Raw genomic sequence first — 16,259 nt, forward strand, 5'->3', positions numbered from 1 at the left:
CCAGGTCCAAATGAACATGGTCTGTCTGAGTGGAAGGGGATTGGTGTGACCAGAAGCCAGGCCTGCCATGGGGAACAATAAAAGTTTTGTTTTATTTCTTTTCTTTTTTTTTTTTAAGATTTTATTTATTTATTTGACAAACAGAGATCACACCCCAGGACCCTGGGATCATGACCTGAGCTGAAGGCAGAGGCTTTAACCCACTGAGCCACCCAGGTGCCCCTTTTGTTTTCTTTTTTCTTTTTTTTTAAAGATTTTATTTATTTGGCAGAGAGAGAGAGAGATTGCAAGTAGGCAGAGAGGCAGGCAGAGAGAGAGGAGAAAGCAGCATCCCTGCTGAACAGAGAGCCTGATTCGGGGCTTGATCCCAGGACCCTGAGATCATGACCTGGGCCAAAGGCAGATGCTTAACTATCTGAGCCACCCAGGTACCCCTTCCCTCCTGTTCTTCTAAGGTTGCCCCATTCTGTCGTCTGCCTCCTTTGCTCCCTATTAACTTCCTACTCCATTCTGGCCATCCAGACAGCCTCATGGCCTTTGCCAGTATATTTTCTCCTGCTTGAAACAACCTCCTCTCAGTCTCTCAGCTGTTCCATCCCAGGGTTCCAGGGCTGGCCCTGAAGCCAGGAGCTCAGTCTCTGTTCCTAGCTCGCTGCATGAACTTGTGCAAATCATTGGCCTTCTCTATGCTTCTGTTTCCTGTGAGATGGGCTGTTAATGGTAGCCATCTCAGAGTGGTTTCAGAGATTAAGGAAAATAAAGCACAGGAGTGGGGAGCTGGCATTTGAGGTTCCAGTGTTGGCTCTTATTATACTATTTCCTCAGTGAGGCTTCCATGACTTCCCAATGAAAAGTAGGTTCCCCCGTGGGTGCCTGGGTGGCTCAATCATGATCCTGGAGTCCCAGGATTGAGTTCTGCATTGGGCTTCCTGCTCAGCAGGGAGTCTGGTTCTCCCTCTGACGGTCCATCCTCTCGTGCTCTCTCAAATAAATCAATAAAATCTTAAAAAAAAAAAAGTAGGCCCCCATAATCACTTTCCCATCACCCAGGTTTCTTTTCTTTTTTTGATTTTATTTATTTGACACACACAGAAAGAGAATAAGCAGGGGGAGAGTAGAGGGAGAGGGAGAAGCAGGCTCCCTGCTGAGCATGGTGCTGCATTCCAGAACCCTGGGATCATGAACTGAGCTGAAGGCAGCCGCTTAACTGACTGAGTCACCCAGGAGCCCCTCAGTTTTCTTTTCTTCATAGCACTTATCAGTGACCGAAATAATCTTGGTTATTCAATGATCTTATGCAACCAATAATTATTGTGCACCTACTATGTGCCAAACACCTTGTAATCACCTCCGGATGGGACGTTCAGTAAAGGCAAGGTGTCTGCCGGTTCCATTCATCTGTGTTCGCCCAGCATCGTCATGGCACACAGTAGGCACTTCATACGTGGGGGCAGGGGGAGCGCCCCGCCTGCCCCTCCCCCGCTCCAGGAAGTGCGGGGGCTCCAGCCGCCCGGCGGGCCGCGATGCATTCTGGGAAAGCAGCAGCACCAGATCCAAGATGGCGGCCAGCAGGAGGCTGATGAAGGTAAAAGCCATTCTCCGGCGCCGGCCGGGTGGGGGGGGCGGCGTCCCGGGCCGGGGGTCCCCGCGGCGGGCGGGACTCCTCGGGGCGTCGCCGCTCGGTCTCCCGTCCCTGTGTGGCCCCACCGCCCCTCTGACCGCACACGGGCATAAGGAGGTAACGGGGCCGCCTAGGCCGCAGCCTGGGCGGGAGCGCCAGGCCGCGCTGGGAGCTGCCGCTGGCCCCTCCGCCCGGTCCGGGGCGTTCACGTCGCCCTCTGCCCGGAACCCGGCCAGGTCCTTCTCGCGGTCCTTCCCCCGGACCGGGGGCGGCGTTGATGTGGGGACCCCGCCGGGAGGTCCCGAACCGGGCGCCCGCGGGGAAGGCCCGAGCGCCGGAGCTCCGACCGGGAGCCCGCGCCGCGGAGCCGCCCCGCCCTGGGCCGCAGCGCGCCGGGTTTAGAGCTCCGGAGGCTAGGAGGTTGGGAGGCTCGGGTTGGGGAAGGAAGGAGGAGGCCAGGCGACAAAAGTTAGGTCAGTTTGTTGGTGGGTCGTTTGAAATTGCTCTGGGTCCTAGCAAACTGTCGCCTTGTGACTGCAGAGTCACACAGCCGGCAAGTTCCAACTCCAGGAAGGCGTGGGGTCGGCCGCATTCGCGGCGCTGTTCTCTTTCCCCGTTTCCTTTTCAACCTACCACTTAAAATCATCAGGATCTTCTTTCCCTGCCGAAGCAAAAGTGCCATTTTGGGGGGTGGTTTAGGGGTTGGCTTTAGTCGTTCGAACCCAAATCGGTCAAAGTTTATAAAAATAACTTGGTACTTTGTATCTTGCATGCAGCGGGGTGCCTTTTTGCTAAGTGGCTCCTTTGGTGGGGAATACAGATGCTAAACTGGCTTAGTTCTCTCCGGAGTATGTTTGCCGGCGTCCTCCGGAGCCGACCTCGCCAAGACTTGTGAGTCCGCGCCCGGATAGTGCTGCCGGGTTGCACGGGGCCGGAAATAAAAAGACCTAGGAGCTGATTTCCTGAGAGGAGATAAAAAGCTGGGGTTCCTCTTGGGTAGAGCAGTGCTCGGTGGAACTAGACATTGAACTTGGAGTCACAGCCTTTGGGCCCTCCCTCCCTGGGAACGTTTCCTTTCTTTTGTTCACTAAGGGCTGGGAACGACATTTAACTTCATAAAAGTGGATCGGAAGTGGGCACAAAAGAACAGTCAGCAGATTCCAGACTTTTCCTCATCTTTTTTCTGTCTAAGACCCCACCATTTACCCACCAGTCATCCAGATGAGAGGACTGTTATTCACTTAGTTCCCTACCCTACTGCAGTCACCCATTAAGACTTGGGGATTTTACTTTAGAGGGAGTTCTGGAGTGTGCTTTCCTTCCTAATCTTAATGCAATTACCAGAATCCATACTCTCGTCTCTCAGATGCCTTTCCAAGTCCATACTCTTCTTTGACTCACTTCTTGGACACTAAAGTTCTTCTTCTAAAGCAAATATTTAATCCTTTCGCCCCTATTGAAACCTTTGTGATCTTATTGTCCTCAGCAATTAATCCTAACTTGTTATTTGTCGCAAAAGACCCTCCTTAGGCTGGCAGAAATCTGTTTAGCCTCCCCTCCAGTCCCTTACTTTCCCACTACCCTTGCAAATCATAGTAGCTACTTTTTTTTTTTTAAGCTGTTACTTTATGCAGCCCTGTACTTCACATTTATAATCACGTTTAATCATCCTTGAAAAGTAAACATTCCCATTTTGTAGGTGGTAAAATGGAATGCTGAGAGATTGGTTGGGTTGCCTCAGTTTTTCTAGTTTGGGAGGGTAAGCTGTAATCTCACATCTGTTTGACTCCAGAGCCCCCTGCTCTAACTCAGTCAGTCACTATGTGGTGTTCCTTTGTACTTGCTGTTTGGTCTTCGAGAAAGGCTGCCTTTCCCTTGCTTCTCTTTTCCAGGGAAATCCTAGGTTCAGTTCCAATGCCAGCTACTCTGTCAGGCCTTTGCCCCCATCCCCTTTCAGAATAAGTTGTTCCTTTTTTTTTGTGACCACAGCACTTTCTTTATGTTTCTCTTTAAGATTTTGTCCCAATCAGATTTGTGTTAGACTTGCATTTCCTACTGGGTTTTGAGTTCTTCAAGGACAGGAATCTTGACCTAATTCATCCTTGCAGGGTATCCCCTAGTCTACCCCAGTTGACCTAGTTGGGGCTCCCAGGCTTCCAAGGTTCTGAGAAGGGGAATTAACTGGTTTTTAGATTATTTTTGTATTTTCAAAAAATTGGAGCTTAGAGAAAATGTGTAACGGTAACTGAGTGCTTTTTTTTTTTTTTTAAGATTTTATTTATTTATTTATTTGACAGAGATCACAAGTAGGCAGAGAGGCAGGCAGAGAGAGAAAGGAGGAAGCAGGCTCTCTACAGAGCAAAGAGCCCAATGCGGGGCTCAATCCCAGGACCCTGGGATCATGACCTGAGCAAGCGGAAGGCAGAGGCTTTAACCCACTGAGCCACCCAGGCGCCCCTAACTGAGTGCTTTTAAGTGCTAGGTCATTTACATTAATTCTTTTCAATAACTCTTAGAATTAGCATATTGCTGTCTTTATTTTACAAGTGAGAGAATTGTGAGGCTTTGATAGGTTGAGTGTTACCTAAGGTGGAGTTGCTATCTGACCAGGGTGGGAAGAGGTAAGATGTTAAATCTCCCTACCTTCAAATCCCAAGGTCCATGCCTTTTTCTTACTCCAAGGGTACCTGGAAGACTATGTAGTTTCTTGAGTTGTGGATGGAAATTCTTTTCAATTTAGTAGAGGAATGCTGGTTACATGATGCAGGTAATTGGCTCTGAGAGTCAGAGTTTAAGATGTTTAGTTTAAGAAAAAACAAAACCCAAATTATTGTTGCATGTCGATAAATACATGGAAATAAAATAGGCGTTTTCGATGATGAAAAAAACATGTTGAAAAATCAAATGAATTACATCTTTTTTTTTTTTTAAAGATTTTATTTATTTATTTGACAGAGAGAGATCACAAGCAGGCAGAGAGGCAGGCAGAGAGAGAGGAAGGGAAGCAGGCCCCCTGCTGAGCAGAGAGCCCCATGCGGGACTTGATCCCAGGACCCCGAGATCATGACCTGAGCCGAAGGCAGTGGCTTAACCCACTGAGCCACCCAGGCGCCCCTCAAATGAATTACATCTTAAAGAACTTTAGATTTCTTCAAAAACTATTATCCAGGACACTCACAAAGATTTCTTTGTAACAATGAACTGTCTGCAGATAGTATAAGATACATTATTAAAAGTAGACTGGTTTGCATATATTGGGCTGAGAAGTTATTTTAGGCAAGGTGAGTATGATCAAGTCTTTAACTTAAAAATCATTTTCTGGGTGCCCGGGTGGCTTACTTAGTTGGTTAGGCTTCTGTCTTTCGTGCTTTTCGTGGTCCCAGGGTCCTGGGAGTCTCATGTCTGGCTTCTTGCTCACCTGGGAGTCTGCTGCTCCCTCTGTCCCTTCCCCACTCTCTCTCTCAAAAATAAATAAACAGGATGCCTGGGTGGCTCAGTGGGTTAAAGCCTCTGCCTTCAGCTTGGGTCATGATCCCAGGATCCTGGGATTGAGTTCCACATCGGGCTCTCTGCTCTGCAGGGAGCCTACTTCCCTCTCTCTTGTTCTCTGCCTGCCTCTCTTCCTACTTTTGATTTCTGTCAAATAAATAAGTAAAATCTTTAAAAAATAAATAAGTAAACAAACAAAAAAATACAGGGCGTCTGGGTGACTCAGATGGTTAATCCTGCCTTTGGTTCAGCTCATGATCCCAGGATCCTGGGATCAGGTCTGGTATTGGGCTCCCTGCTTGGCGGGGAGCCTGCTTCTCCCTCTCCCTCTGCTGCTCCCTCTGCTTGTACTCTCTCTCTATCAAATAAATAAACAAAATCTTAAAAAAAAAAACAAAACACACTTACCAAAAGGATTAGCCTTTTTCAGAACACTTTTTAGGAATTACAATGTTAATAAAACATTAAATACATTTTAATTTGCAAGCAGCAAATTCAGCATTGATGGCAACAATGTGAATGTAACCATTGCTTCTATCAGGAAGGGAAATAGCTACAAAAGTGAAACCTGTAGGTGTGGTTGAGGAAATTGATGCAGTCTGATCAATTCTTTTCAGCCTCTGAATTGCACACATCTCTCCTAAGGGCCCTCCAGCTAAGTTTCTCCCCACAAGGGCTCTTCTGTAGATTTAAGATTTAAAAAGGGTGGGGTGATATTTTATTAGTTATTATGGTGTAACTGTTGAGATAAGGAATTGAGATTTGTGGCAGCCTTTTAATGCATTTTCAATAATGTTCAGTCGGGGTGCCTTGGTTGCTCATTCGGCATCTGATTAGCGATTTTGGCTCAGGTCATGATCTCATAGGTCATGGGATCATCTCTCTGTGTTGACACCATGCTTAGCAGGGAGTTTGCTTGGGGTTCTCTGCCTCTGCCCCTCCCCCCATTCATTTTCATGTGCACGTGCTTGCTCTCTCTTTCCCTCAAATCTTGCAAAAAAAAATGTTCAGTTAAAACTCTGTATTGGTGTACTTTCTCTCAATCCATAATTACACATGAATAAATAGGAGGAGTCACTAAATAACAGTTCTTTCCTTGGAATTCATAGGCAATAAACTGGTTTGGTTTTGAATACAAGTTTATGTTCTCTGAAGTTGGGTAATTAACACAACAGAGCAGTGAACATGTCTGGTAGGTGGGTTGTGTGTGTCAGAAGATGAGAGTTTTCCAGATGATGCTCTGCCAGTATAAATGTCCTGAATCCACAGGGTTTTGGGGAATTCAGAAAAGCATTTTTTTTTTTAATCGTAAGTGTAAAATCCCAGTAAGTTGGGACGATTTCAGCTTCCCTCAATGACCCTCATTGTACATGTTTCTCCATTAAAAGAAAATTGGGACAGGCCTTGGGAAAGAGAGTTTACTTAGTTGTTGCAACATTTGCAATCTTTTCTCAAGGTCCGCACTGAACAAAAACGCTTGTCTCAGGGTACTTGGATCTATTTTGATTTTGTTACAACTCTAACGAGAGTTTGTCACATTAGCATTGTATTGTACCAAGTCAGCTGGTCATATTCCATTGAAAAGTACCGCTAAATGTTCAAGAGATATTTCTATTTTCTTTGCTGTAACACTAAGGGATTAAACTTAGAGAACCCAAAGGTGCCTCTCCTGAACCCGTAGTTTGTATCTAACCACCTTGAGTTTTCCCTTTGAATGGCACATAGACCTGTAGTTGTCCAGGCTCATCCCATGCACCGTGCTTCTCCTGTCTTGCCTTCCTTAGTTAATGAGCACCTTATCTACTCAGTCACCCATGGAAGAACCTGGGGGAGCCCACCTCACCCCCTCTTCCCTCATCTAGCCACTTGCCAGATTCTGCTGAAGTAGGCCTTTATCTTTGGTCTCTGTGTGTCTTTTCTCCATACGCACAGGCTGCTCACCTGTGAGAGCTTTTGCCTCCAGGTTTCCTCTAGCCAGTCTTGTCCTGTTAGATAAACCTAACCCTCACCTCAGTGAAAAATGGGGGAGGAAAGGGTGTTTCATTCGGGGCAAAGCTATTGAGAGGAAGAATACGGTGTACTGGATAAGAGCTTCTGGAGGGGTGCCTGGGTGGCTAAATTGGTTAGGTGTCTGCCTTTGGCTCAGGTCATGATCCCAGGGTCTTGGAATCGAGTCCTGCATTGGGCTCCCAGCTCAGTGGGGAGCCTGCTTCTCTCTCTCCCTCGCCTCCTGTTCCCCCTGATTGTGTTCTCCTGCTCTCTCTGCCAAATAAATAAGTAAATAAACCTTTTTTTAAAAAAAGATTTTATTTATTTATTTGACAGAGAGAGATCACAAGTAGACAGGCAGGCAGAGAGAGAGAGGAGGAAGCAGGTTCCCTGCTGAGCAGAGAGCCTGATGCGGGGCTCGATCTCAGGACCCTGGGATCATGACCTGAGCTCAAGGCAGAGGCTTTAACCCACTGAGCCACCTGGTCGCCCCCCCCCCCAAAATATATATATATATTTTAAATTTTATTTATTTATTTGACAGAGAGAGAGAGAGAGGGGTCACAAGTAGGCAGAGAGGCAGGCAGAGAGAGATGGGGGAAGCAGGCTCTCCCAGGACCCTGAGATCATGACCTGAGCTGAAGGCAGAGGCTTAACCCACTGAGCCACCCAGGCGCCCCGATATATATATTTTTAAAAGAGCTTCTGGAGGTTGCATATCCTAGGCCTGCCACATCTTAGTGGAGGAACTTGGGCAGGTTACTTGATCTCTGTGTGTTCGTTTACTTCATCTGGTGTGAAAGTGAAATAAATTAGTATGTATCATGTGTTCTGGAGCATGCTTAGCATATCCTAAGTGTGAGATACGTATAGATTATTATTATTATTGAGAGTCAGCAAGACACATCCCAGGACAGTGAGGAGAGCACCCTCGCAGGAGGAGAGGGCTCAGTGCTGAAAAGGTGGGCTGGGCCAGGTAGGGGTGGCATGCCAGGACACGACCTCACCAGAGGCAGAGCCCATTCTCTTACCCTCCCCTCTCTCCTGCCTCTTGAAGTAACCTGTTCCTTAGGGTTAGCAAGAGGTTTGTTTGTTTGTTTGTTTCTTTCTTTCTTTGTTTTTTTAAGATTTTATTTATTTATTTGACACAGAGAGAGAGATCACAAGTAGGCAGAGTGGCAGGCAGAGGGGGAAGCAGGGTCCTTGTTGAGCAGAGGGCCCAATGCGGGGCTCGACCCCAGAACCCTGAGATCATGACGTGAGCCGAAGGCAGAGGCTTAACCCACTGAGCCACCCAGGCCCCCCAGCAAGAGGTTTCTTGAGACAGCTATGTGAACTTGTGCGTCTTTGTTCAAAAATACATACTTTTTCCAGCAAAATTGAAAAGCTCTTGAATTCAAAATTAGTCTTCCCAGTATCTCAGGATCTCACCCTTGTATTATTTCTTTCTGTCCTGCATGTATTATGCTCAGTGCGATGACTGTCACTGTGTCCAAAGATGAGCCGAGGTGCAGTTCAAGGTGCTGAATGGTGCTGAGCTGGGAGTAGGGGATGGGAATTTGAAGGGAACTCTCTCTCTCTCTCTCTTTTTTAAAGATTTTATTTATTTATTTATTTATTTGACAGAGAGAGAAACAGCGAGAGAGGGAACACAAGCAGGGGAAGTGTGGGAGGAAGAAGCAGGCCTCCTCCTGAGCAGGGAGCCGGATGTGGGTCTTGATCTCAGGACCCCGGGATCAAGACCCAAGCTGAAGGCAGACACTTAATAACTGAGCCACCCAGGTGCCCCTCTCTCTCTCTCTCTTTTTTTTTTTTAAAGAGATTTTATTTATTTAAAAGAGTAAGAGAGGGCAAACATATGTGCAAGGAGAGGGAGAGAAGGGGAGAGAATCTGACACTGGGCCGATCCCACAAACCTGAGATCATGACCTGAGCTGAAATCAAGAGACAGAAGCTCCACCGACGGAGCTGCCCTGAAGGAAACTCTCAAATAAGTAGTTGCAGTCCCAGAAATAATCCTGTTGCTTTTTGTCTTCTGTTTCAGCCCCTGAAGCAGAAAGTTAAGGAAGGTTGCTTCTTTCTGGTGGTTGTTCTGTTTTTCCTCCTGGCCCTTTGTGCAGTCTGTTTAAAATTCCAGAGCTTAAAGAGGTCCCCTTGACAGGCTTGGGGGGCACCACTCACAGGCTCACAGTGGAGCCTGGCACACTCACTGCCCAGGCCTCCCTGCTCTTAGGGTCTTCCCATAGCAGCTTTTTTTTTTTTTAAAGATTTTATTTACTTATTTATTTGACAGAGGAAGAGACAGCAAGAGAGGGGACAACACAAGCAGGGGTGGTGGGAGAGGGAGAGGCAGGCTTCCCGCTGAGCAGGTAGCCCGATGCAGGGCTCTCAGTCCCAGCACCCCAGGATCACAACCCAAGCTGAATACAGACGCCCAACAACTGAGCCACCCAGACACCCCTGATTTTTTTTTTTTTTAAGATTTTATTTATTTGACAGAGAGAGAGATCACAAGTAGGCAGAGGAGCAGGCAGAGAGAGAGGAAGGAAGCAGGCTCCCTGCTGAGCAGAGAGTCGGATGCAGGGCTTGATCCCAGGACCCTAAGATCACAACCCAAGCCGAAGGCAGAGGCTTAACCCACTGAGCCACCCAGCCACCCCTGCTTTTGGTTTTTAAGGAAGGAGGGACATGGTGGATAGGAGGAGAATTCATTTCAGGTTAGGTGATGGTTTGGGTTTGTTCAGTTTTTTTTTTTTGTTTGTTTGTTTGTTTGTTTTAAAGATTTTATTTATTTGACAGAGAAAAATCACAAGTAGATGGAGAGGCAGGCAGAGAGAGAGAGGGAAGCAGGCTCCCCATGGAGCAGAGAGTCCGATGTGGGACTCGATCCCAGGACCCTGAAATCATGACCCGAGCTGAAGGCAGCGGCTCAACCCACTGAGCCACCCAGGCGCCCCTTTTTGTTTGTTTTTAAGGTTTTGTTTATCCACTTGACAGAGAGGTCACAAGCAGGGGGAGCGGCAGACAGAGGGAGAAGGAGAAGCAGCCTCCCCACTGAGCAGGGAGCCTGAAGTGGGGCTCGATCCCAGGACTCTGGGATCATGACCTGAGCTGGAGACAGATGCTTAACCAACTGAGCCACCCGGGTGTCCCGGTTTTGTTCAGTTTTTAATATTTTTGGGTCAGTGTTGATGATTGTTTTCTGTACTTCATCATCTTGTCAGATTTTATTTCTACTTCTTTACCAGCACAGTTCAGCAGAGGAGTGAAATACTATTTTGACAGTCTGTGGCCCAGCAGGCACATTTGCCAGCATAGCAGTCAGTAATGTCAAATCCAATGCTCATGGTGGTGCTCTGTCTTTCTGAGAGGGGATGCTGCCTGACTCTGTCACAGAATTGGAGAATGGGTACAACTCAGAAGTTGAACAGCCTCTGAGTCCCTTCTGACATGATTTGTAAAATATCTGCTTCATACTAGTGTACCTCTTGTTAAGAAAACTCAGCACAGGAAAGCTAACCTTACAGAAGGAGACCTGCCAGGTATTTTACACACGGGATTCTCATTCCAGTCACTCGTGCTGGGGCTCTGGACTTTGGAGTGTGTGGCATAGGTCAAGAATGCCAGGTACAACCATGTTCAGATGGGGACAGAAACCTATTCCAGGGGCACGGTACATCCAGAAGCAGACTGTGTGTGGAGCTGACATCAGAGCCCACTCAGCTGGGGCCCCAGCCACGCTCACCTGGAGGTGTGTGGGCAGTGCGTTCCTATAAGCCTGTTCTGAATGTTCTTTTCAGAATGTCCTCTTAGAATGACCTCTTGACAGTGGCCCACCGCTCTGGTGGTGCTGTGGTTGAATGACAGGGACGCGAGTTTTGATCTTCACTTCTACCACGGACTTGTTTCTGTCATCACCTTGAGCCTCAGTGTGCTGATTCTGCAAAAGGGTAATGAAACAACTTTGTAGTTTCATTTCATGTAGTTTCATGACTACTTTGTAGAGTTATGATAGGAGTTGAGCACGTTAGTTGTCATAATAGCTAAGTATAAGATGGAGTACTGCTGACCCATGCAAGGGTTCATGTGTTGCTTTGGGTTCCACCTCCTTTGCTGAGTATTCGTTGAAGTAAGAGAATCATATTTGGGGGGTTTTGAAACTTTATGTTTAGATGTAAAGTATTTTGAACTTCATATTAACGTCATGATTTAGCGTCATTGCCACTGGTTGCTTTGTGCAAGCTTGGAAAGCACATTTCTGTCAAAATTAGTTACTTGGCTCCCATGACACAAAAAAGCAGGAAGTTTTTTTTTTTTCCCCAAATTATTAATGTCCTACCAATTGTGGAGTTGGTACTTGAGAGTGATGCTGTACTTAGATTTAAGGCAGGTTTGTGTAACTTTCCCTTAGACATCCAGCTCCATCTGCCCGGTTTCATTTTACCTGGACAAGAGGAGCCTAGAAACATTCCTTGCACAGCATAAACACTTAAGGGCCAGCTGTGAAGGGTTAGGGCAGTATCTGTCTCTAAGCTGTATCTCTTCATGTCTTTGTCATTGTAACTTTGGGCGAGTGCTATTCCAGAGCAGGCAAGCCCTCCCAGGATCCTGCTTAGGAAATAGGAGGCCCTGCGTTGCCTGTTTGCAGTGAAGGCTTGGCCACCCTCACCCACTGCTTTGTGTGGCTGAGAGATTCTACTCGGTCTCCAGTCCTGGCCTTACCCTTGGGCATCTCTGAACATCAGCTTTATGAGCTGTAAGGTGAAGCTAATACGCCTGACGTGCCTTCCTCCAAGGGATGTTGTGAGCTTCTAGTCCCTATTCTATGTGCTGTTCATTGTAAATACTGCTGAGTGTTGTAACCAACCACCGCTCAGGCTTCTCTGTCAGGGTCTTCCTCCGGCCTTTCACATGGCTGCTTTGGGTGTGGATCTCCTACTTGGAAGGCACACATCTTCTGGAGCATCTTTGTTTTTGGAGATTACCTCCAGAAACACCTTGCTTTCCTAAAAGACCACCTCTTCCCTAGCATCTCTCCCTTTCTCTATGGTATTTTATCATTCTGTTTTTCACATTTTTTAAAAAAAGATTTTATTTATTTGACAGAGAGAGATCACAAGTAGGCAGAGAGGCAGGCAGAGAGAGAGGAGGAAGCAGGTTCCTCGCTGAGCAGAGAGCCCGATGAGGGGCTTGGTCCCAGACCCTGAGATCATGACCCGAGCCGAAGGCAGAGACTTGAACCCACTGAGCCACCCAGGCGCCCCAACACATTCCTGTTTTTTGTTGGGATTTTGAAGGGGATGATGACACTAAGCTGTTGCCCTACAAAGGGGAGTGTGGTGATGATGTATTCTTAGCAACCCCTCTGCCTGTGTTTCTTTTTCCTTTTTCTTTTCTTTTCCCTTTCATTTTCTTTCTTTTATTGAGCTAAGTTGATCAGTTCATTTCTGGAAAAGCTTTGTGCCAACAACTATAAACATATTCCTTCTTTCTTTCTTTTCCTTTCCTTTCTTTCACATGACAAACTTATTTTTTAAGGTGATTTATTTGGGCACCTGGGTGGCTCAGTCAGTTAAGCATCTGCGTTTGGCTCAGGTCATGCCTGGGATCGAGCCGTGCATTGGGCTCCCTGCTCGGTGGAGAGCCTGCTTCTCCCTCTGTCGCTCCTGTTTGTGTCCTGCACATGCTTGCTGTGTTGCATGCGCACGCATGCTGTCAAATAAATAAATAAATATTTTAAAAAACTTATTTATTTGAGAGAGAGGCATGCACGCACACAAGCAGGGTAGAGGGGCAGAGAGCTGAGGGGAGAGCTGAAGGCAGATGCTTAACCGATTGAGCCACCCAGGCGCCTCCACAGTCATTTCTAATTTAAGATCCTTTGAGTTCTGGTCATAGGCTGTTAACGCCATATCGGGTCTATTCCCTGTTATGTAGAGGAGGGAATATGTGTTGGTGCCTCAACACTGTCTTGGATTTTAAGAACTACTGTGATATAATTATGGAAGGGAATGAAACTAACATTAATTGAATATCTACGAGGGGTGCTAAGTGTTAAGCACTACAGTGTTTTTTGTAATTCTCAGTAGAGCCCTATGAATTTGGTTTCCTGTTTTTCAGGTGAGACTACTGGAAGGCTGGGAGCTTCAGGGGGAATGAAGGGCAGGGGTGTAAGCTCAGGCCTGTCCAGCTCCAGGGGCTTCTGCTCTTTCTAGTCCAATGACAGTTTGACAGCTGTTGAAGCAACTGCTTGTCAAATCAAAACATTGTTTCTCTGTATAATATATAAAAGTAGTGCTGAAGAGAATGGTTGGGGATTGCAATATACTGAATTTTTTGTCTATAGGAAGCTTCAGAACAGAGAACAGTAAAGTAACCAATGTAAGTCATAGTAAGCATTCATTTTTTTAAAAAAATGTTAGAAAGATTTCCAGGTTTCTGTTACCACAGACTTGTTGCAGTAAAAAGGATTCCTTACACTGCTTCTGTGTGCCTGGCTCAGTGGGAGGTGTTAGCTCTTTTAGGAGCTTATTTCTAGTCATGGAAATGACACTGAATTAATCAGAGCCTCAGTTATCTTCCTTTGTAAAAGACGGGATTGGATAAGCATGGTGTTTTTTTTGTTTTGTTTTTTGTTTTTTTTTTAAGATTTTATTTATTTATTTGGGGGAGAGAGAGAGAGAGATCATGAGCAGGAGAAGGGTAGAGGGATAAGCCGACTCCCCAGTGATCAGGGAGCTCAATGTGGGGACTCTGTGGGACTGGATCCCAGCACTCCGGAATTATAACCTGAGCCGAAGGCAGATGCTTAACCAACAGAGTCCAGGCGCACCGGGCATGGTGGTTCTTAAACGGGCGTGCACCTCAGTGTTACTGGGGGACTTCTTGGCACAAGTGCCCAGCCTTGTTCTGGAGATTCTAATCCTGCAGTTCTAGAATGAGGCCTAGGCACGATTCAGGCTTTCTCCCTCCACCCTCCCTCTCTGTCCCATCTCTCTGCATATGAGTATTAAATAACTCTCCTGGGGCCTTTGGGTGCCGTCTGATTGAGAGTCCCCCAATGTTAGTTAACACTTGAGCCAGATTTGGCTCCCAGTTGCTTCCCAAACATACCCGGTGATTTCTTCCTTCTGGGGCTTTGCATACATTTCTAACACATGGACACACCTGTTCCCTTCTCTGCAATGGTTTGTTTTTTTCCCCCATTCTCCAGGGCCTGACAGCTTCCCTTCCATGAACTGATTACCCTCTGCTGTTGCCTGCTGGGCCTCCCTTGCTCTGACCTCCAGGTTACTAGAGTAGTACTTATATGCTCTTCTAACCTCATCTCAACAGCCAAGAAGATGGCACTCAGCTTTACTTTTTGTGGTTCCTTTCGGGGTACAGTATGCTCTTTTCCAGTCAACAGATAAGAAATTACAGGATGCTATCGAATATGCTTTTTTTTTTTTTTTTTTTAAATATTTTATTTATTTATTTGACAGACAGAGATCACAAGTAGGCAGAGAGGCAGGCAGAGAGAGAAGAGGAAGCAGGCTCCCCGCTGAGCAGAGAGCCCGATGCGGGGCTCGATCCCAGGACCCTGGGATCATGACCTGAGCCGAAAGCAGAGGCTTTAACCCACTGAGCCACCCAGGCGCCCCTCGAATATGCTTTTTAAAACTATATAAGCACCCCCTACCTTCTGACTTGCTGTCCATAGCACTGATTTGACATCTGAAGCAGCCCTGGCTTTCACAGCTGATTTTTCCTCTGTATTTCTGTCTGGATTTCTTTCTTTTTTTTTTAAGATTTTATTTATTTGACAGAGATCACAAGTCGGCAGAGAGGCAGTCAGAGAGAGAGAGGGGAAAGCAGGCTCCCTGCTGAGCAGAGAGCCCAATGTGGGGCTCGATCCCCGGACCTTGAGATCATGACCTGAGCCGAAGGCAGAGGCTTTAACCCACTGAGTCACCCAGGTGCCCCCTGTATGGATTTCTTAAAGAGGACCATGGTCACAAGCTAGTTTTGAATCACTGGCTTGTGAAGGGTTCTCAGGTCCTGTGTGAGGGTTGTTTAGGAAGATTTTGAATGGTTGTTTGGGAAGATTTTGAATGGTTGCCCATCGTAGATCTCCAAAGAAGAAAAAAAGACTTCCTTAAATACTTTGCCCAAACTCAGATGCACACACTGTAGTTTTGTGACAGCCCACTGTGTATAGCTGTCTCCTGCTGTCTTTTCCGGGATGAGCTGAAGGTTCTGTGGGATGTGGAGTAGCCCGCTCCTGCTGGGGTCAGGGTTGTCTCCTGTTAGTTTCTCGGAGCTATTAATCTGTGGTCTGTTTCTGGAGCTTGCCGCACCCTGGCCTGGGATGGGCATCAAGCTCTCTGAGCTAGAGTCTAGGCAGTGGGCTTTTCCCCTTTTGAAGAGCTGGGCAGCATGCCCATGCTCTTTTGGCGTCCCTCAGTACATTGAGATCCACCTCTGGGATCAGAAATGGACCTCATTTGGAGAAGCACTGCTCTCTTTCTCCTTTACCAATTGCCATGGCTGGGAAGCCTGCTCTTCCCTACCAGGAGGAGTGAGCTAGTTGGCTTGTTCTGCTTTCCCTCGTGCTCTTCCTTTGGGTTGTCAGTATTTGGGTTGTCCTGGCTGATCCAGGACAGCTTCTTGCAGAACTGAAACAAACCTTTGTGGGCTTATTTTGTAAGCTCCTGTCGTTCTTGGCTTTGGTCTTCCTGACTCTGTTCTGGAGCTGGGTCCCTCTGTTTTCCTTTGTCAGGTCCCTTTTTTCCCATCATTTATAATAGTACCCTTTTGAATTTGAACTCTGAACTTACATTGGTCTCTTTAAATTCCTTCTCCAGGGGCGTCTGGGTGGCTCAGTGGGTTAAAGCCTCTGCCTTCAGCTCGGGTCATGATCTCAGGGTCCTGGGATGGATCCCTGCATTGGGCTCTCTGCTCAGCAAGGAGCCTGCTTCCCTTCCTCTCTCTCTGCCTGCCTCTCTGCCTACTTGTGATCTCTGTCTGTCTAGTGAATAAATAAAATCTTTAAAAAACAATAATAAATTCCTTCTCCAGTTCTTCCTTCTCAGGTTCATGCTGAGTTATAGGAGTGCACTTTTGCTTGAGGATTTGTCAAGTGTCTTGAGTCATCTTGCCTTTTCGAGTCTCAGACCTT

At 46.9% G+C, this 16,259-nt stretch overlaps 1 protein-coding gene across 6 annotated transcripts in view; it reads left to right on the forward strand.

Moving 5' to 3' along the window:
• Positions 1 to 1,476: 1,476 nt before the first annotated feature.
• UBE2L3 (ubiquitin conjugating enzyme E2 L3) overlaps positions 1,477 to 16,259 on the forward strand; it is a 59,454-nt gene continuing 44,671 nt past the window's right edge. The window contains exon 1 of one of the 6 annotated variants that reach the window (XM_082697770.1): positions 1,477 to 1,585. In XM_082697770.1, the coding sequence (XP_082553896.1) occupies positions 1,559 to 1,585 (27 nt within the window). In that variant the 5' untranslated portion in view covers positions 1,477 to 1,558. Of the gene's footprint in view, positions 1,739 to 2,026; positions 2,042 to 10,265; positions 10,281 to 16,259 lie in introns of those variants that run through there. The other 5 variants (XM_082697769.1, XM_082697771.1, XM_082697772.1 and 2 more) reach the window with 5 other exon arrangements.

This window comes from Mustela nivalis (assembly GCF_964662115.1).
Source record: "Mustela nivalis genome assembly, chromosome: 14".
In the NCBI taxonomy this organism is placed as follows: Eukaryota; Metazoa; Chordata; class Mammalia; order Carnivora; family Mustelidae; genus Mustela; species Mustela nivalis.